This window comes from Cibotium barometz, chromosome 17, assembly GCF_041138505.1.
Source record: "Cibotium barometz isolate CiBa-2024 chromosome 17, ASM4113850v1, whole genome shotgun sequence".
Classification (NCBI taxonomy): Eukaryota; Viridiplantae; Streptophyta; class Polypodiopsida; order Cyatheales; family Cibotiaceae; genus Cibotium; species Cibotium barometz.
Genome location: NC_141062.1, coordinates 17,932,733 through 17,954,822, shown reverse-complemented (window position 1 = coordinate 17,954,822; position 22,090 = coordinate 17,932,733). Strand labels below are relative to the sequence as shown.

At 45.2% G+C, this 22,090-nt stretch overlaps 2 protein-coding genes across 3 annotated transcripts in view; one reads left to right on the top strand and one right to left on the bottom strand.

The window, feature by feature from the left end:
• The window catches only part of LOC147629727 (uncharacterized), a 90,324-nt gene extending 71,706 nt beyond the window's left edge, over positions 1-18,618 (bottom strand). Inside the window, exons 1-2 of one of the 2 annotated variants that reach the window (XM_086811269.1) lie at positions 18,488-18,618; positions 18,253-18,409 (exon numbers count right to left, since the gene is read on the bottom strand). In XM_086811269.1, the coding sequence (XP_086667395.1) occupies positions 18,253-18,401 (149 nt within the window). In that variant the 5' untranslated portion in view covers positions 18,402-18,409; positions 18,488-18,618. The remainder of the gene's footprint in view (positions 1-18,252; positions 18,410-18,487) is intronic. The other variant, XM_086811270.1, reaches the window with a different exon arrangement.
• LOC147629728 (uncharacterized) lies at positions 10,568-17,990 on the top strand. Its single transcript, XM_086811906.1, has 3 exons — positions 10,568-12,101; positions 12,225-12,519; positions 17,889-17,990. Exons 1-3 carry the CDS (start codon positions 10,681-10,683, stop codon positions 17,988-17,990), a joined length of 1,818 nt encoding a protein of 605 aa, XP_086668032.1. The 5' UTR covers positions 10,568-10,680.
• Positions 18,619-22,090: the final 3,472 nt, after the last annotated feature.

Here is a 22,090-nt window from a genome sequence, read left to right as displayed (position 1 = left end):
CGGTGTGGGGGACGGATCTTGTGGGGACGGTCAAGTGACCGTTGGGCAGCCCAACGGTCGCTTTTATGACCGTTGGTGGACGTCCGCTTTGGGGCCTTTTTCAGCCATAGTTCAAGGCCTTTGGCCCATAGTCACAAGGGCCATAGTGGCCCTCTTGGCCCTCCTTTTTGAGCTTCTAGCCTCTCCCTCTTGCCTTGCCTCTTCAAGTCTTCAAGACTCTTGCCTCTCCCTCTTGCCTATCTATATAAGAACAAGCGCGCACACACACTTCCTCACACACACCTTCAAGCCTTCAAGCCTCTAGAGTCAAGGAAGTTCAAGTCTCATTGCTCATTGGTCAAGCTTCAAGCCACACACACACACAAGCACTCTCTCCCTCAAGCCTCTTCCTCTCACACAAGCACTCTAGTCTTTCTCCCTCAAGCCTCTTCCAACTTCCAAGCCTCAAGGAGTGAGCTGGCCGACTACCTCTAGGACTGGCCAATTGCTCACAAGACAAATAAATAGGAGAAAATGCATAAAATACCCAATAAATGGTACAACCCCAAAACACTGAGATGCATAAATTCTAACACCCCCTCTGTAGCTCATAGTGTGCAAGAGTCGGAAGAAGATAAGCCAATGAAGAGGCAACCATGGACCCTCCAGCACTGCGAATACTAGAATCACCTCGGAGAGAGTATTCACCAACCTGTTTCCTTGAAACAAAATGCCACCATGAACAAGGAACTTTGCTTGGCTACGAATTCCTACACAAGTGTGCAGTGAAATCCAAGAATAGATGATGAGCTGCTGGACACACCGTGCCCATAATCCCCAACAGTGGACATAACACATCACGTTCCAAAAGCCTCGAACAATGAACTTGGAACAGACCCAGTTCATAATCTCTGTTGTACCAAAGATAACCATGTCTTGCCACATGTCTAATGCTTGGAACTCCGAATCACGGTCCCCATGCACCAATAAGTGGAGCTGCAATCAGCCCCCTCTCCCGCCCACAAGCCTCTTCTAGCTGGAAGCACATGGGGGAAGTTACATGTGTACTAGAGAAGTACACCATCTGGGTTCTCCTGTGTCAGAAGCGCCCTGAGAGCCCTAGAAGTGATACTAGAATCTGTATCACTATCTTGTGTCGTGTCTTTGCCTTTTCTTTGAGATGAAGCCTTGCCCTTGGTCTTGTCCTTCTTCTTACAGATGTCCTCTTTTTCCACAAGTAAAGCAGCGACTCCGACCTTTCTTTTGAACTGAGGAAAGTGCCTGGTCAGAACTATTGACTGACACCTTCAGTTTACCCTGTGAGACGAGAACGGATGACTCCTCCAAAAGTAGAGAGCTAAGATCATCAAAATCCAACTTAGTGGAAGTGACTTGGCACCGCAAAGATCGAGAAATCACATCATAGTCCGAAGGAAGCTTGGTGAGGTTAAGAGCAACCAACTGAGAAGAGGACAAAGTAGCACTCATAGCCAGTAAAACTGGTCATGGATAACCTTGGCCTTCATGAGAAAAGACTTCATTGGATTGTTTTCAGGGAATAACAACCCGTAGAGCTACCCCTTGCAAGGTAACTGCTCTCATCGATGAATCTCGAGCAAAGAGATCCTCCAATTTTGACCATACCTGATGAGCACTGTTGAGAGTTTGCACTCCCGATGAGACCTTCTCGGTGATGGTCCACACAAGCACAGAATGCGTCTTCGAGTCCCGATTCTCCCAGTCTTGTAATTCCGCAACAAATTCATCCTCCTAATCTTGAGTCCACCTCCTAGAGTTTTGAGGACGCTTGAGCTTCCTCTCACTGCCCTAAACAATATCCCACAAACCCTTGTGGATGAACTAGATACGCATCTGAAACTTCCAATGGGCATAGTCGGGTCCATTCAACTTGTCATCCTTGTTCGTAAGGGGGGAGCCATATCCACAGCAACAAGAAACACAAATCTCAGCTCTCAAGTGCTTTCCAACAAAGCGAGGCTCCAGAACTAATCAACCCCCTCTCAAACCTGAGAGAGAGGAGACTGGACAGCAACAAAACAGTCCAAGAAACCACCGGGAACCTCCTACCGGAAGGGCAGGGACTCCTAGAAGAAGAAGGAGATGTACAGCCACTTGTCTGGCAACTCCACATGCAAGAAACTCACCAACAACTGATGCTGAAAACAGAAAACCCAGCCAAGAACTCCACGACCTGCTTTTGAAGTGCAAAACACAGTCCGTAGGGCTGGCTGGACCAGAAAACGCAGCCACTGAATGGGATTGATATGCAGCCAGTGAAGCTATGAAAGCAAAAAACGCACAGCAGAATAGAAGAGATGGCGAGCAGATTTGCAGTAGACCTGAACCTAAGCGAGTGATACCATGTTGGAGAATGCACAAGCGGAAGCATGAACAAGACAAGAGAACAAGTAGAGAGAGCTTGTGAACAAGATCACCTTTTATATTAGCTTGAAGCTTTACAATGGCAATAGGCCAGCAAGAGATGTTGAACTTGTGCGAGGAAAGTTGATGAAATAGTGAATAATGGGGGAACTCCTTATATAGTGCATGAGTGAGCTGGCCGTTTATAGTGCATGAGTGAGCTGGCTGACTGCTCTAGGGCTGGTCGACTGCTCACAAGACAAATAAATAGGAGAAAATGCATAAAATATCCAATAAATGGTACAACCACAAAACATTGAGACGCATAAATTCTAACACCTCTCCCAAGCTATCAACTTTCAAGTGACAAGCCATCATCACCATGGCATCCTCCTCATGTGCCGGGGCTTCCCATAGAAGGACGACGGGATGGACATGGTAGGAGGAGGTGGTTCTTGGTCATGGGCATGCAAGCTTTGCCCGTACCAACGAACGGGTGGCACCGACAAAGTGTGAGCCCACCTCTTGCATGAGAGTGGGCATGAGGTGCAGTTTTGCACGAATGTCACGCCTGAAAAGAGACGGGAACTTCTTGACAAGCTTGCCATCTACGAGGTAGTCGAAGCGCCAAGAAGGACACCATAAGTGGCCGTGGATCCCACGACGATGGGGAGAGGAGCTCAAGCCTCTTCGATGGAGTCGTGTGGTGGATCGGGCCAATCGGCATCATGCACGCCATCACCTTCACCATCGAGTCGAAATGTTGCTCCATCCATCACGTCAGCACCCTCTCAACCCTCGCGTGGCCCACGACGACAATCTACACTTGGGGAGAATTGGAACCCCAAGTTAAAGAAGGAGGTGGATATGGTGGTGGCCCGCTTCTTCTTCCACGACCACATTGCCTTTCAAGCAGCTAGGTAAGTGCGATCGCTGATTCATCATTCATGTTTTCATCATACTAGTCCCCTGTAATATGCAACGGAAGTCTTTGTATTGGAAGATCCTATCACACAAATGCTCACACCGTCTTCTGTATCCTGAGTTTTGTGAGTTTAGCAATCCACTTTAATACTTCAAACTTTAAAGAGATGAGAGAGAGAGATATGAGAACTGTACACCAGATTGGGTCCCGAATTACCCACTAGCTCCAAGGTCAGTTATACAAGTTCCGTGCATAGTCTTGGTGTTACATGCGCAGAAGTCTTCTTCTGTGATCTAGCCCTAAGCTTGATTATGGAACATCTATAGATGTTTAATGAAATGATTCGACAAAGTAGAGAGAGAGAGTTGTTGGTATTCAGTATATTACTATGGTACAAAAAGATGTATGACTTTACAACTTCATGAGGCCTTTGGCCTACCCAAAAGGTGACTGATGCACTTCTACTACCTACTTGATGACCTAATTCCAAGGAGGAAAGAGATGATTTTATACAATGATGACTGATGCTTTATATAGACTCCATCAAAGCTAGTCGACCACCTTTACTGTTATCGGCCTGTTTTTGTTGTCCACGACTGATGGAATTCAACATTTTAATGCTGACGTTTGCACGTGTGAACCCTTTGGCTGCTATCGATTGATATCTATTGCCGACTAGCCTGAATGGTGCCTAAGCTAGGCCTAACCTACTGTCTAAATAGAGATTACTAAATATATGCTGAGAATATGCCATGTCCACGGCTTGTGCACGTGACATCCCCTCTTGCTAAACTTGATGATGGGGTGGATACTCTGTCATCCTTCCGTCCTCCCTGGACTACTGACTTTGACTTACTACTCTGACTACACCGTCCATTTTTGAACTCCACTTCAAGTCTTGATGAAGAACTGAGCATCTGTTCCATTGATGTCACCATGCTTGCTATCCCTTTCAACTATCATGTGCATCCCGCACTTGGATGCCACGTGGACGTATCTGAACAAGAAGGTGCAGGACCTGGAGTGGAAATTGGTCCCATGTGAGCCCAGTTGGGGACGAGTCAGCCAGGGTTCCACTCTATGCGGCCGAGGTGCCAAGGTCAGGTGTGCATTGTCCTACACACGAGGCAATGCCAATCCGTGCTGTGAGTCTCCCTCTAGAATGATGTCAAATGTTATGTGTATCTGGTTTGCAACTGGATGCCAGACCTCTGTAGGCATGTAGGTTTGGGGCCAGCCCATAGGGCTACCCCAGATTAGAGCTTAGAGCTCTTGCATTGGGCATGAGGAAGGTATTGAACCAACCCCAAGGGGCCAGGAGGGCCTAGGCTGTGCCCACCAGCCATGGCTTGGGCTGGAAGGGCTGTCAGCCAGCCCTAGGGCCCCAATCCCTGCACATATAAGACCGCATAGAGGCCGGAATGGTCCCACCCCCCCTCCCCCCTACCCCCCCCCCTCCCCCCTAGAGTATTTCATTATCCAAGGAGAAATATAAGATGTACAAGCTATGAGGGACTTACTCTCCCCATGGGAGATGCCAGATTATCCATATACAATCATAAACCTGTAATTAATGCAACAACATGTCCTTCCATAGGCGCACAAACATGTATAACAGCCCACATGGCTCTTCCATACACGTATAAACTTGTATGACAACCATAGTCATAGGGGACGGAAGGGACGAGGGCTTGGAACAGAGGGACGCCGAAACGGGACGGACCGGCGATGGGGACAGACGGACGTCCCCTAGGAATCGTCACTCACAGGCGACAGGGACGGGGACGCCTTCAAGAACGGGGACGCCGGTGGGGGGACGGCTCTGTGGGGAGCCATTGCGTGATTTTGTCTCATAGGTCATTTTGGCCTTCTGAAGACGTTAATATATCATTTCATTCATCTCTCTCTCTCTCTCTCTCTCTCTCTCTCTCTCTCTCTCAAGCCTCTTGAGTCTACAACTTCCAAGGCTCTAGGCTCTAGAGTCTAGCCCTCTCTCTCTCTCTCTCTCTCTCTCTCCATTCCTCAAGGCTCAAGAGTCGAGCCATCTTCAACCATGGCATCCTCCTCACGTGCCGGGGCTTCCCGTAGAAGTACAACAGGATGGACATGGTGGGAGGAGATTAACTACGCCCCATCCGCTCATGGAGGCGGTTCTCGGCCCTGGGCATGCAAGCTTTGCCCGTACCGGCGAACGGGTGGCGCAGACAAAGTGCGAGCCCACTTCTTGCATGAGAGTGGGCATGAGGTGAGGTTTTGCACGAATGTCACGCCCGAGAAGAGACGGGAACTTCTTGACAAGCTTAGCGTCTACGAGGCGGTCGAAGCGGCAAGAAGGATACCACGAGTGGCCGTGGATCTCGCGACGATGGGGAGAGGAACTCAAGCCTCTACAATGGAGTCATGTGGTGGATCGGGATCATGCACACCATCACCTTCACCATCAAGTCAGAATGTTACTCCATCCACGACGCCGGCACCCTCCGTCTCCACGGCCTCTCAACCATTACGTGGCCCACGACGACAATCTACACTTGGGGAGAATTGGAACCCTAAGTTGAAGGACGAGGTGGATATGGCGGTGGCCCGCTTCTTCTTCCACGACCACATTGCCTTTCAAGAGACTAGGTAAGTGCAATCGGTCATTGCCAATTCATCATTCATGTTTTCATCATCCTAGTCCCCTTCTCATTAGTAAATTACTTTCTTGAAGGTCGGAATACTTCAAGGTCATGGTTAAGAAGATAGGGGAGTATGGCTCAACCTATACGCCCCCCCTCATCCGAGAGCTTGCACACTACATTGCTCGAGAAGGAGAAGCGCATTGTAGAGAAAGCAGCCGACAACACAAAGCGGCAATGGGAGAGGAACGGAGTCTCCCTCATTGTGGATGGATGGAGTGACACCCAAAAGAGGAGTATTCACGGCGTGGTTGCATATTCCCGCGGAGAGATGTAATTCATCTCATCTCATGATGCATCCGGCACAGGGAAGAGCACGGATGTGCTTGCAGCGGAGTGGGCTACCACCATGGAGATCGTTGGCCCCGAGCATGTAGTGGGCTTTGTTGCGGATGGGGAGCCTTAGAATAGGGCGGTGGGAGCTATTCTCCAAGGTATGTATGGACATGTCACGGTGTCCTTTTGTATGGCTCATTGCCTAAACAACCTCCTTAAGGACATCGGGGCATTGCCATGGACCAGCCCGCTCATTGAGGAGGCCAACACCATGGTCTCCTTTGTCCGCAACCACCAAAGACTTCGGCAAGAGTTCAACAAGAGGTCCTATCTCTCTCCTCAAATATTCCGACACCCGGTTTGCCTATAACTTTCTCATGTTGGGCCGGTTGAAGGATTGTAGTGGTGCTTTGGGGGGGCTTTTCCTTAGCAATGAGTTTGTCGCCATGCAAGAGTCCCGTACAAACACTGGCCAAGAGTGTAGGCTACGGGCGGATGACGCCTCTTGGTGGGAGCGTGTGAAGACCACAAATGCTATGGGGAGGCCCATAGTTCACCTATTGAGGATTGTAGACGCTATGCAACCATGCATAGACAAGGTCTACGAGATCATGGATCGCATGATAGAGAAGTTGAAAGACTTCGTGCCTGACGAAGATAGATACGAGGAGATTCATGCCTTGTGTCTAGGAAGGTGGAATTCCTACTACTCTCCATTGCATGCATGCAGCTTATGTGGTGGACCCAGAATTCCAAGGCAACAAGCAGGAGAGCGACCGGGAGGTGAGCGCTGGATGGAGGATCATCTTGGATCGTCTTGTGCCTGATGTATCGGTTAGGCGCAAGATCAGGAACCAGCTTTCGATGTACAGGTCATTTCATGGCTCCTATGGCTGTCATGATGCACAGGTTGACCACTCCAAAGTTGGTGCTGCTCTATGGTGGGAGGACTTTGGTTCAGATGGACCGGAGCTACAGCAGCTTGCCATCCGCATACTTAGCCAAGCCGTCAGCTCCTCTTGCTTGGAGCAACTTTGGAATACCTACAGCCACATTGCCTTTAGGAAGAGGAACCGACTCGGGATAGAGCATGCCAATGACCTTGTCTTCGTCAGCGCGAACTTGGGAATGCTTTGCAAGAGCGTGACCAAGAAAACAGATTCCTTCACCGAGTGGGAGATGAGTCAACGAGAAGAGTAACAAGAGGATGAGGTGGAGGAGCAGCATGCCAATGAGGATGAAACTGAGGATGAGCTTGATGCTTCTTTGGCACAAGCTACCCATGACCATGAGGCGAGCACTTCACGTGGATGATCATTCATGGATCATTATTCATGGGCCTTACTACTTAGCTCTAGCCTCTAGACTTCAGCACTTTTTTGTCATTGACTCATTTGAGTCCGTCCATGTATTCTGTCTCCTTAAGGCTTAGTACTGACTCTTGAGTCATGACTCATTTTATATCTACTTAATTATTAATACAATCAACCGTGAACGCCTTCACTCTTTGATTGGCGTATTTTGTTAATATGACTCAAAAGCTTACCATTTTAGTATAAATTTGTGCTCATTTTGATGTACTTCCAAAGTAGAATAAGTGTGGAGTAGAAAAAAAAAATTTAAAAAAGTATTTTTTGAGTGCCGTTCCCGTCCCCGTCCCCGTCCCCGTCCCCGTTCCCTATTTATGGCCGTCCCGTCCCGTCCCGTCCCCATCCCCCGTCCCTTGTGATTATGATGACAGCCCATATGACTCTTCCAGGAGCACATAAACCTATAAACCAGCCCATGTGGCTCATCCATGAACTCATAAACCTGTAAACCAGCCCATATGGCTCATCCATGAACTCATAAACCTGTATAACAGCTTGTATGTCGCATCCATGAGCGCCAAAACCTGTAAACTAGTCCATGTGGCTCATCCATGAACTCATAAACTAGTATAATAGCCTGTATATCACATAAAACCAGAAATTTCAGTAAGCTTTAGGATTGTTTTGCTGAAAAACAGCCATACAGGGTGTCCAAGATGGTGCAGAGTAGTGAAAATCGTCTTCCCCAAGCTGGATATGACTATGGTGGGCTTAGAAATGAAGAGAAATGGAGAAAAATCAAAGTTTTCAGCCTCCAAAAACTTGCTTGAAGCTCAAACTCGCCCAAGAGATAACTCTCTCATGTTCAAATAAGCAAGAAAATGCTACAATGCCATGTGTCTCTAGCTGAATTGACAAGTGTGAGAACACTTGTCTCACTTTCATCCTCTTATCTGCCACATGTCCCAAATCCAAAGGCCAAAAATTCCACAATCTTTAGCTCTAAAAATATCCCAGTTGATAGCTAATTTCACATCGGCGCTTTGGCAATACTCAATCTCTGTCAAATTTCGGAGGTAATGACACAAACGAAAATTCCATCGGAGATTGCCAAAAATAGCAACTTTCCCTAAAATTTAGGAGACGATCTCTTTGTGTTCCACCACATGAGAAACACATGTAAGCACCATGTAGAAACCTGTTTCATTGCTCGATCTTCCCCAAATCCTCAAGAGTTCGCCATACATACTTTTCACTCGACACTTGAGCTCCAAAACCCATTTCTGTGTCCAAGGAACTGTCTGGAGTGCCTGGACCATGCTACGAACACTTGGTCCTCTCTACTCGATAATCCCCCTGTAACACGCGGAAGCTCTGGGGGTCTTCTTTCAGTCCTAAACACCACTGAGAACATGTTGATGCATAACACAGACAGAAGGGAGAGTAGAGAGAGAGAAAGAAAGAAAGAAAGAAAGATTTTATTAACGTCTTCCAAAAGACCGAACTCGGCCTATGAGACAAATCGGAGTACCTGTATGGGGTATCCTCTGTCATCCCAACAAAATGAAAAAGTACTGAATAAAAAAGCTCAATCTAGGTGTGCAGGGGATGGAGCTCTACTACTAGGAGAATGCAAAGCTACATGCATGGAGTATACAATCATGATATGCAACCTAGCTAGCTCCATCCTGTACCATACTGGGGGTATAAAATGGTATACATCAGTGAAGGGGGTGTCCACAGCTTCCTGAAGAACATGCCTGGGTGTGCTCTGAAGCGAGCCAGTCGCTCCGCACCCCCTCTCTGAAACTGAGCTCTGATCTCTGTCATCTCTCTCTGGTATAGGCGTGGTGTCCGAAAGCCAGGTGTCCTCTGTCTCCTGCGGGCTCTAAGTGTCTCTGCTCTCTGGAGAGTAATTCCCTGCCGTGTAGGGGCTGGGAGTGGGATGGATCTCTGAAAAAATGTAGTAATCTGTGTCTGTCGCCCCCCCTCTGGAGCTGTCTGAGCCTGTAATAATGTCTCTCTGTGGCGCTGTATGTCTAGAATGTATCTCCCGAGTATGCGCTGGTCTGCTGCCTCGAAGATCTGGTGTAGGGAATGTGGCTCTCTGAATAAAATGGGATATCTCTCTCTGATGGCTGTATATGCTCTGCATCTGCATACATAATGCTCCTCACTCTCCACCTCCTCTCTGCACAATCTGCATACCCTCTCCTCTCGGGGGATCCGTGCTGCTCTGCCAGTCTCAATCTCCAATCGGTGTGATGAAACTCTGAGCTGACCAATAGCCACTCGAGAGCCGTGTGGTAAAAAGCCCTCCATGTATCTAGGCCTCTCTATAAATCCATCATCAGTGATACTCATGAAGTGATCTCTGTAGTATAGCATCTTCGGTGGAAGAGGCTGTGTAGGCGATATCCATGTCTCTCGTGTATAGAGCTGCCATAGATCCTGTCTCAATACTCTGTTCCTCTCACTATGAGAGAGACGGATATGTGGTGCATCCCTGTCATACTGGAATGGTGGTAGATGATCCATGTCTAGGCCATGCTGTGAGAACCAATGTGTGACCTGTGCATACCATGATCCTCTGTCTCCTGCCTCAGCCAACTGTCTAGATGCCTCAAAAGCACTGTATGATAATCTGTCCTGTGGCATCTCTCTGAATCTGTCTAGCAGGCATATAGTCTGAAATATGGCCTCTACCATCATAGGAGGCACAGCAAACTCTGCTCGGATAATGTCATGAGGTACTCTCTCTCTCTCTCTCTCTCTCTCTCTCTCTCTCTCTCTCTCTCTCTCTCATTCATTCATCTCCGCTCGTAGGGGGTCGTTCGCTTCGTTCGCCGCCCCCCCCTCTGTCGCTTCGTTCGCCGTTCGCTGTGCTGGCCGCTGGTACGGCGCACTGTACTCTCGCATGTGTGGTCGGGCCCCCTTTGCCACCCACCCTTGCTCAGGCCCCCAAGGCAGCAACATAACTCTCTCTCTCTCTCTCTCTCTCTCTCTCTCTCTCTCTCTCTCTCTCTCTCGTCTCAATACATATTACATACTATCTACACACACACTCACACATGCATACTTATTACTACCTACAGGCTACACAGGCGGCGGCACTCGTGTGAGACACAACATGGGGAGAAAGAAATTAGCAGTATGGGATGAAGTGATCGAGAACAAGGCCGACAAAAATTGGCGGTGCAAGCATTGCAACATCGTCTACACCGGCAGTGCACCACGTGTTAGAGCTCACCTTCTCCACATTACTGGCCAGGGAGTTGATGTGTGTCCCAGCGACATTCCCGATGATGTCATTCAGAAATTGGGTGAAGATCCAAGTGTTGTTCGTGCCAGAAAGAGAGCCCGAGTTGAGGTTCAAGGTACGGCACCTTCCATCATAGATTCCTCCCAGACTTCACCACAACAGGATGTTCCCGCATCATCAATTGCCGGTTCTTCTCGAGCTCTAGCCTCTTTTCATCCACATAGCGGTGGTGCACATCCATCTTTCACCCCAAGCCCTGCACCTCCAAATGTGCCAAAGAAGTCTCTTCAACAAAGTTGGGCCAAAATCAAGCATGAGAATGCAAGACGAAGAGTTCGGCAATACTTCTTCGAGTGCAATGTGCCCTTTGACCATGCTCGCAAGCCGGCTTTTCTACACATGCTTAGTGCGGTGGCGGATGCGGGGCCCACATTCAAGCCTCCATCATATGAGGTTCTTCGCACCAAAGAATTGAAGGCAGAGGTCATGGACATTGAGAAGGAGCTAGCACCAATACGGGCGGCATGGGCAAGGTATGGGTGTACTATTATGTGTGACGGGTGGTCGGACACCAAACGCCGCCCTCTCTTAAATATCCTTGTCTCTTGTTGTCTCGGCACCATGTTCTTGATTGTCATAGATGGCTCTGGGGAGGCACATACAGCTGAATTTATCTATGGGCATCTAAAGGCAGCAATAGAACAAGTGGGAAGCGAGAATGTGATTGCGGTAGTCACAGATAATGCATCCAATTGCAAGGCTGCTGGCGCACTAGTGGAGAGAGACTATCCACAAATCAGTTGGGTTCCTTGTGCTTCGCATTCGATTGATCTTCTAATTGAAGATGTGGGAGCCATACCATGGGTGGCGGATGTGGTGAAGAAGGCTGAGTTTATGGTAAACTATGTGACAAGAAAGCAACGAGCTCTTGGTATCTATCGGGCAAATTGTGAGACGGAGCTCGCAAAGCCTTCAAGTACCCGCTTTGCCTACCTCTTCATTGTCCTCCAAAAATTGGTAAAATGTCGACGTGGTTTGCGGCGTATGATTACGGATGACAGATGGATTTCATGGGATGGTAGCCGCACCGAAAAGGGCAAAAGATTTGAGGATCTCATCTATGAGGCAGTCTTTTGGCATGATGCGGAGTGCATTGTAGCATTCATGGAGCCATTGATCGCAGCACTACACCTTAGCGACTCGGAGGGATGCACCATGGGCCTCATCTACGAGTTCATGGAGAAGGTGGGCACGGCCTTCAATGCAAGCAACCTCTTTGATGATAATAGGTATGCTACTTGCAAGTTGTAGGATGTAAGTCGTTCTTTGCTTTTGACTCTTGAGTCTTTTTTCTTATAATGTATTCTAGATTCTAATTTATTGTCTTTTGTTCTAAACTTCTTTGTCAAAAGGATGGATGAAATCAAGGAGATATGGCAAACACGATGGGATTGGTTTCATCGTCCAATTCATGCTGTTAGCCACATCTTGCATCCACTTTGGAGACAAGATGCTCAGAGACATGATTGCGAGCTAAATGTGGGATGGAGAGAGTACACCACCAAAGTGGAGAGAGACCCAATAACGCAAGATCTTCTCGAGACCCAGCTTCTTCGGTTTCGCGACATGCATGATGTTGATTTTGGCTCACCACGAGCTAGTCTTCGAGATGCCCATCAGTCCAATAAGTCCAGATATCATAATCATGTCCCAAGTAAATGGGCGAGACAAAATAAGTCTCCTACCAACATAGCATCAGTCCACATGACCCTTGGCATAGGCATAAGTCCCGTGCCAACCAAGCGTCATGTCCACTGTACCACTTGCACTCCGTCTTGGTACTCCGACCACAGTGCACACACCTTGGATGAGAGGTGGACTCAAGTAATAAGATAAAACAATCACTCGCAGACATAGATAGCCTAGTGTTCCATAAGCATTTCTGCTAGACATAGTTTATAGGCATTCGGCCACCAATAGTTTGTAGGCATTTCAACCACCAACACACACTACCCTCTCAAGTGTCCATGTTTCCTTCCATCTGCTCTCTATTGTTCCACCCACACATGGTAGAAACAATCTTCAAGAGAGGACGTAAGACAAGAGAACACTACACAGGGTATGTTGTGCTTGACACTACCCTCTAAAGTGCCCATGTTCCCTTCCATCTGCTCTCTATTGTTCCACCCACACATGGTAGAAACAATCTTCAAGATAGCATGTAGGACAAGAGAACACTACACAGGGTATGTGAGCCATGAGTTCCATAAGTCCAATGCATCCCAAATAAAGGGAGCCAAAAAGAATAATTCATCCCAGTAAAAGGGAGCCATAAACATGATCCATAAACCTAAGGATGGATCCAAATCCCTAGAAAAGAAGCCTTGGAATCCATAGATCTGTATACCATAACTCTTACTACATGCTCCGTGCTAACCACACACCTTGGAGTAGAGGTGGACTTTATCCATAAAAGCATCATATCCATGAGATATCCAAGTATTTCTTCTCTAAAAACTCGGACAGATTCATCCATAAAAATATCATATCCACATGAGATATCCAAGTGTTTCTTCTCTAAAAACTCGGACAGATTCATCCATAGAAATTGCGTGCGAAGCCCAATATCTATATAAATCTCGTCTAAAAAAGAAATCTCCATAAATATAATCCATTCCAATAAAGGGAGTCATGAAAAGAATTCATCCCATTAAAGGGAGCCATAAAGAATACAAAAGATGACCATCTATATATATACATATAATCATGTCATATATTACAATCCTCGAGCATCGTGCTCACAATAGAGATGACCTCTAGATTCTAGGCTTCTCAGCCATGAAAAACATTTTTCCTGAAACACATTCAAGAAAAACATACAACACTTCTCCTTGCATTCACACGCAAGGGTTAGGTGTTCAAAACACATAAACCATGAAAAATCAAAAAGTAATAGCTTTGTAACCACAAAGAATACTTAGCTCTTCTTCTTTGCTGAAAACATCATGAAGCCATGAGACAAATAGAACTCCATTATAGCTTGCTTTGAGCTTGAGAAGCAGCTTCCATAATACAAAGATAGCAAATAGACGTCTCCTCACAGACTCCGAGAAACCATAATGTTCACTTCCCATTATGCCAAGTATTGCTATGTATAATCCTACAAATGGCCATAGTATGCACCTTAATAAGATCGTTCTCACATAAGAATGAGAGAAAGCCTTATGCTCTAATACCAATGTAACTCGCTCGGGAAGCGCGGGAGTGGGCGTGCATCACTTGACCATATGAGCATAATTAAACATTTCGGCATTTAATCACAGCCATTAAACAATCCACAAAGCTGAAAATAGAAATTGCACATATAACACCGCATAGAGAGGAGAGAATGGACCGACCCTCCCCCCCCCCACCCCCCCGGAAGACCAGTGAAAGGCAGGTGTCCACCCAGTGAAGGTGGGAATGAGCCTGTGATTTGAGGCTACTCTACCCAACACGTCTTCATCGACTTGAACCAGTTCTTTTTGGTTGTTTTCACTCCGTTGTGGAGAAATCTGGCCTGTGAGGCCCGTGACACTTGTACAAATATAAATACTCCAAGAAATACAAAAAGTATTGAGGGGAGGGCCGACCCTTTCCGGCCCCAGTGTTGGTGTCATTTGTATTTTCAATATTTCTAGTATTTGTGTTGCTAATGTTGTTTCCATTGTTTAATAATAGTTAAATTAGGTGTTCTAAATATGTGTATATTGTCTTCTGATCTGTAGGCCTCCTGTAGGGAGCGGTCACACCAGATTATCCATATACAATCATAAACCTGTAATCAATGCAACAACATGTCCTTCCATAGATGCACAAACATGTATAACAGCCCGCATGGCTCTTCCATACACGTATAAACTTGTATGACAGCCCAAATGGCTCTTCCAGGAGCACATAAACCTATAAACCAGTCCATGTGGCTCATCCATGAACTCATAAACCTGTAAACCAGCCCATATGGCTCATCCATGAACTTATAAACCTGTATAACAGCCTGTATGTCGCATCCATGAGCGCCAAAACCTGTAAACCAGCCCATGTGGCTCATCCATGAACTCATAAACTAGTATAACAGCCTGTATATCGCATAAAACCAGAAATTTCGGCAAGCTTTACGACTGTTTTGCTGAAAAACAGCCATCCAGGGTGTGCAAGATGGTGCAGAGTAGTGAAAATCATCTTCCCCAAGCTGGATATGGCTATGGTGGGCTTAGAAATGAAGAGAAATGGAGAAAAATCAAAGTTTTCAGCCTCCAAAAACTTGCTTGAAGCTCAAACTCGCCCAAGAGATAACTCTCTCATGTTCAAATAAGCAAGAAAATGCTACAATGCCATGTGTCTCTAGCTAAATTGACAAGTGTGAGAACACTTGTCTCACTTTTATCCCTCTTATCTGCCACATGTCCCAAATCCAAAGGCCAAAAATTCCACAATCTTTAGCTCTAAAAATATCCCAGATGATAGCTAATTTCACATCGGCGCTTTGGCAATACTCGATCTCTGTTGAATTCCGAAGGTAATGACACAAACGGGAATTCCATCAGAGATTGCCAAAAATAGCAACTTTTCCTAAAATTGAGGAGACGATCTCTTTGTGTTCCACCACATGAGAAATACATATAAGCACCATGTAGAAACCTGTTTCATTGCTCGATCTCCCCCAAACCCTCAAGAGTTCTCCATAGTACATACATACTTTGCACTTGACACTTGAGCTCCAAAACCCATTTCTGTGTCCAAGAAACCGTCTCAAGTGCCTGGACCTACGAACACTTGGTCCTCTATATGGATAATCCCCCATTCCCAAAGCTTGTACATTCTTGATCTATTGGGCATCCAAAGCCCATCCACACACATGAATTCTGGAGATCACAAAAATGGTGACACTTCTTCCTCTCCCTCTCTCTCTATTTACTGAACATCTACTTCAGTTTTGTGCGTTATATTCGTCATGAAAGATTGCTGAATTCTGAGCATTGAAGTTACCGATTAGACCACGAAGCTTCCGCATGTTACATTAACACAGCGGCGGGTCGCCTGCCAGAACCGATCATGCCTATTGCTAGGCCTTTGGAACTAATCTGAGAGCTAACTCATATATTGGTTCTGAGTACATAATCCCAGAGAATGTTTTCCTCCAACTTTGTCTGCTGCAAACCACTCCATATGCTACCCTAGCTGCATTCTTCTAATGGATCTGTGCACCTCCTTGGGACTTGCTTGGTGGCTGAGCCTGAATGCTGGATACCAAAGTTGCATGGTCATCACACCCCCAAAAGATCAAGACATGGGCAATGGTTTCATCCATGCGCAATGCAATACGGATGGGTGGGACATGGATAGCAACAATATCTCAAAATCAGCTTGAAGCTGTGATAACAATGTAACATGCGCGGAAGCCTTCTTCTGTGATCCAACCCTAAGCCTGATTATGCAACACTTGTAGATGCTTAATGAAATGATTAGACAAAGAAGAGAGAGAGAGAGAGAGAGAGAGAGAGAGAGAGAGAGAGAGAGCTGTTCGTATTCAATATATTACCATGGTACAAAAAGATGTATGACTTTACAACTTCATGAGGTCTTTGGCCTGCCCAAAAGGTGGCTGATGCCCTTCTACTACCTACATGATGACCTAATGCCAAAGAGGAAAAGGATTTAATTACATTAATAGTTGAGCATTTTAAACCTCCCCTATTTAAATTACACCTACACTTCTTAACATGTTGAAATTGTTTTCCATGATCAACCTCCCTTGGAGACCCGCATTCTCTCACACTCTACCCTAGACCCATCTCATCTCCTTGGCGTCGATTTCATGCATTCCTATTGCATCGATATGTTTTGCAGGATCATCATCTAGGACTACCCCTCAAACCATTTTGACAACTTTATGAGGCCCACTAAATTTGGCATATAGCTTGTAAACTCTTCTACATGTGAATCCTCGTGTATTTGAACAACTTTACAATTTTTCTTTCTTTATTCACCCTTGATTCTTGTAATAAACTTACTACTTGCATAGCCCATAAAGCTCTTAATCATTAAAAAGACAAAAAATCGTTGGAAATTGACCAACCCATTTATCGATCACAAATATTTTCACATGCAATAAAACCTATGCAATGTCCATGTCCAAAAACAAGTGATGCACACGTCACATCCAATTATCCAAGCATTCACACATTAACAACTAGAACAAAGCGAAGAGCTCTTCAAGTAATTTTAATAACAATAGTGAGAAACCTATGCAAGAAAGAAGAGGCATGTGTGCCATCATCCATGTGCGCTTGCCTACAAAAGTGCATGTGTGCCAAAAATGTACATGTGGACTGTGCATATACATGTTCCTCAACTTGCGCATTGAAAGATGACGTGTGTAATGGCTCTCGGCATCTAGCAAGCATGCGATTGGTAGGTGTGATCCTAACAATTGACTAGCAGCATAGTGACCTTGAGAGTTCACTAACATAGTAGCGCCATTGATCTTGTTATGTTAACATGGCTCTTGCTGAATCTACGACCATGCACTAGTAGTGATCTTTTCTTATGCAAAAGTTCTTGATGATGATGGGTGCCCCAAGCTTAAACATGTGCATCTCCACCTGTACAAGCACATGCTTGCCTTTCTCAGCACATCTGTACCTCCTCCAATTGATCCAAACCAATAGTTCTTTTCGTGGAATTTCCATCAAGGTGAGAATCCATCATATCAATCAATTGAAAGAGATGTGGGGCACTCTAGATAGCGATATATCTACACTCGTCTGCTGGCTCTACTACTTGGAAACTTCGTTTAAGAAGGCCAGAGTAGGCTGGATAGCTAACAAAAACAGGAAGGACTGGGCAGGCAGCATGTAGCGAAGGACTGGGCAGGCGGTGGGTAGGGCAGGACTAGGAAGGCGGGGGGGCAACCTCTAGTCTTACCCAAGCTAGAGAGGCAAGCATTATGAAGTTGTAAGACGTCACCTCCACTCGCATACAAAGTGGCTAACTTCAAGCACTTAAGCAATCTTTTCGTTGGACAAACTATGCAGGAGCTTCCGAACAACACGATTGTGCAGACCGATAATCTGAAAAGCTCTTTGCATCCTCGAGACAGGCTAGTAAAGCTGGAGCTTAAGCTCCTAATTGTGTAAAGCTTTTTGAGTGGCAGTGCCACTGAAATCCTTCATTTTCTTAATTATTATTATTTTATTTGTCTCCAGAGACCTATGTACCCTTGTTTACCCAACCTCCTTTTGTTTCTCTTTTGCTTTGTTTATTTTTCTACAAAACACCAGACCAGTTACTGAGACGACAGAAATCCAACACCAGAAATTCAACACACATAATAACCTTTTTTCCCTTCTTTTCCTTTTCCTTGGATCTCTTACCAAGCAGAATATGGTGATGATTTACCTGCAATTTTTGGGGAGATTTCGGACAAGGAGACTGGTAGGGGGCTCTCTGCGCACAGCATAACGTCCTCTAGGGCTTGGACTTCGGCTTCGACTTCGGCCCCTTCCACGCCTTGGCGGAGGGCTGTAGCTAGGGCTTCGTCTCCTCATGACAATTTCTAAGAAACCAAGAAACTGTGTAAGAAATGCTTATACCCTAATCCTATAAGGGAAGAATTCTGTTAAAACAACATTACCCTCTGAAGGCGTGTAGAAGTGGGGGGTGGTGGTTCCTCTTCTAGCCTAAGGGTCACGAGTATCAAGCATGTACACATGTACTCATAGAAAAGCCTACATATACACCAAATGAATGGTTGTCCGGACGGCCTAACTCTTCGAGTTGCGACTTGGCCCCGGCTCTAGTGAAAGCTCGGGTAAAGAGTGTGGATGGGTCAACAAAAGACCATTGGAGATCAACTTGTACACCTTGGTGAGTCATACAACCATTTTCATTCTCACTCTCAATTGAATAGCCATACAAATAGTATTGATGTCCGGTTCTACAAGCGATGGAAAAGCATGTTGCATTATTATAGTGGATGGTTCTGGCAAATGTTCGGACTTGAAGCTCTTTAACAATACTTTTTAAGGTTTTATTCACACACACAAGAGAAGTGACACGATGCTTAGTTTTTCCGATATCGTGTCGCATCTCTTGCCTATGTGAATAGGTTGAAAAATGAACCTCGAAAAGTTTGTCATGACATGGCGTACAATGTCAACACTCCTCTATTTGTGATAGTGAGAGAAGTCTAAACATCCTCATCCATCATTTTCCACCAGTTAAGGCACGAGATTGACGATTGTAAAGTATATTTTCTTATTTTGATAATTATTTTCAAGCCTCTTCATTTAATCCCTAGGTTAACATTACATGGTGCTTTGCATATGCTTCGTTATGTACATTCATTGTCCTTACTGTATTCAGTATGATTATCATTATTCACCACCACTAAGCTTTAGTTTGTCAATGGGTGGTGATTTTACTAGCAAAGTGGTAAAAAGACTAAGTGGGTGTGAGTGAGCCAATGCAGCATGCAATGCATGCCATTCCCTTTAGTTGATTCGTACAACTTTGGCGAAGTGACTTGATTTCCATTCTATTTTAGTTTGACCATAAGTCAAGGCAATATTAAAATATTCACTTTTTTAATTATGCTAGGAACAATAAGCTTACTAATAGCTCTCCCCTTTTCAAGCATTCACTTCATTCTTTGCAATAGTCAAATTTGGGTTATGAGCATGGTTTACCCATTCATGATCCACAAAGCTTAGGTCTTTCCTAGGTCGAGGAGGCTTTTGAGGAAACTCAAATGTTGCCAATTGGCATTCTAGCAAAGATAAAGATGGCATTGGAGCAAAATGTTGCCAGTTGTTTAGCCTTGTTTATGCAAGGGTCATTAACGGACTTACTTCGAAGTGGATTTCTTAACCTCATAATAGTAGAAGCTACCATATCCACTCTTTGGCATGCTCCATGGCTCTCTATTTGTCAAGTAAGGAGAAATCCTCAAAGGATAGTTGGCTACGTGGTCACCACCACTCACACACCACCGCTAATCTCACACACACTCACAATAGAGATGAGTAGGTAGAAGAAGAAATCTATCACCTAAGCATGTAAGCAATCCCTCTCCGTCATACACATAACCACACTTAGCAACACCAATGAGAGCATCACACAAGAGATATTGAGAGTAAACTCAAGTTTGGATAATAGGATTTTGTCCTTTCTCATTAGAAAAGTGTATACATGACCACCTTTTTACATGTGGTCACCCAAGTCTACATCCAGGGTGCTTGTGGTCCAAGGTGGTTTTGGCTCATAGATTTATGCTTTAGAGCCTAGGTACTCATGAGCTCTTAAACATTAAGCACTTAGTGTAGGAAAATACATCAATGTGCCACTACACTTATTAAAAAAAGGCCAGATTATCAAAGAATTGGTCAAACATGCTAGTTAGCATACCCTCTTCCTAACTTGGATTCCAATCACTGGAGTTGAAGTAGCGATGAATGCAAAGTGTACTTCAATCATAAGAAGGTTGAAAAGCTCTCGTTTGAAAAGGATTGGTGACCAAAACTTAGTCTCAAACATGTCTTCAAAGTGATAAGACGATCTAGGGTGCTCGTGGTCCAAGGTGGTTTTAGCTCATAGATTTATGCCTTAGAACCTGAATACCCGTTAACTCTTAAACATTAAGCACTTAGTGCAGGAAAATACATCAATGTACCACTACACTTATAAAAAAAGGTCACATTATCAAAGAATTGGTCATGTTAAACATGGCAGTTAAGATACCCCCCTTCCTAACTTGGATTCCGATCACACTGGCCAAAGTTGAAGTAGTGATGCAAAGTGTACTTGAATCATAAGAAGGTTGTGAGGCTCTTGTTTGAAAAGGATTGGTGGCCAAAACTTAATCTGAAACATGTCTTCAAAGTGATAAGACATGTGCAGCCAAATATCTAAGCCTATAGAAGTACGAGATGACTTACACAAGAGTCAACACCTAGGTCAAGTTAAACACCATGCAATTTGGTGTGAGTCTTCATGCTGGTGTGTCAAGGATAGTCTTTAACAAGATAGGAATGAGCTTAAAGAACCGGATAGTCATTGATAAACTTGGCCATGCACTTTAGCATCTTATGCTCTTCCATTTCATAGGGATTGTGGAAGTACCCAAAGTTGAAGGTAATGCTAGGATTTTTCTCATTCATCTCATTAAACTCCTTCTAGCTTCACCTCCTTGTGATTGGCATGTATGACTTGGAACAATATTCTAGACAATTTTTATACACATTAAAGAACTATTTCCTCCACCATAATTCTCTTCAGTGGGGTGTTACATTGCGTTGTCACGCAAGCCTATGGTACACCCGCCTCTGGTTTCTTTGGGGAATTTGGTGATGGCTTTAGCCCACCATCATCCGCACTTGAGCCTTTTGGCCCTAATGTTTTTATTCATCTCCACATGATCTCTAACTCCCATGGTCCTCCTTTGTTAAGTGCGTTTGTGCCACTTGAGATTAGCCACCCTTCGGTGGATCTATCTCCTTGTTTGTGTCTAATGAGGCATCATCATGGTGCTCTGGCATCTCCACATGCTCTATTTGTGGTGCTCTTTCTTCCTTTTCAACGCAGTTAATGAGTGTGGCGTCTCTACATGCTTTGTTTGTGGTGCTCCTCCTTCCTTTTCAATGCAGTTAATGAGGGTGGAAATGGTGTGAGGAGTTGTATGATTTTGTCCCTATCCCACTCTTTTATTGACTCGTCCCTATCAAGGCTATCAATGAAAGCTTGTATATGTATATTTACTAGCAAATCCGTAATGAATATAGTAAATGGTACATGAGAAGAAGATGGATCTTTAGAGCTTGGTGCATATTGTGTGTGATGTCCATGTGCTTGCTAGCCTATTGTGGCTTCTTGCAACTTGCCCTTACCCTTATCTACATGTCTACTTTTAAAACTCCTTTAGGAGGATATAATTGCTTGTTATATGCTCCTAAGGATCCTCCTTATGTGCATGGGCTTCTTGCACCTTACCCTTACCCTTATCTACATGTCTAATTTATCTACTTTAAGATGACTACCCTTTATCTGCTCCTCCTGAGGATCCTCCTTCTATGCATGGGCTTACATCTTTGTTGCCTTCCTCACCTTGGTTTCTTAGGCCTTGGTCCTCCTTGTCTTAACTATCCTTTGGGTGCATGTTCTAAAAGAAGAACATGGCATCCTATATTTCATCTTCATTAGCATTTTCATTCTTTTTACATGATATCTATATGAATCAGAG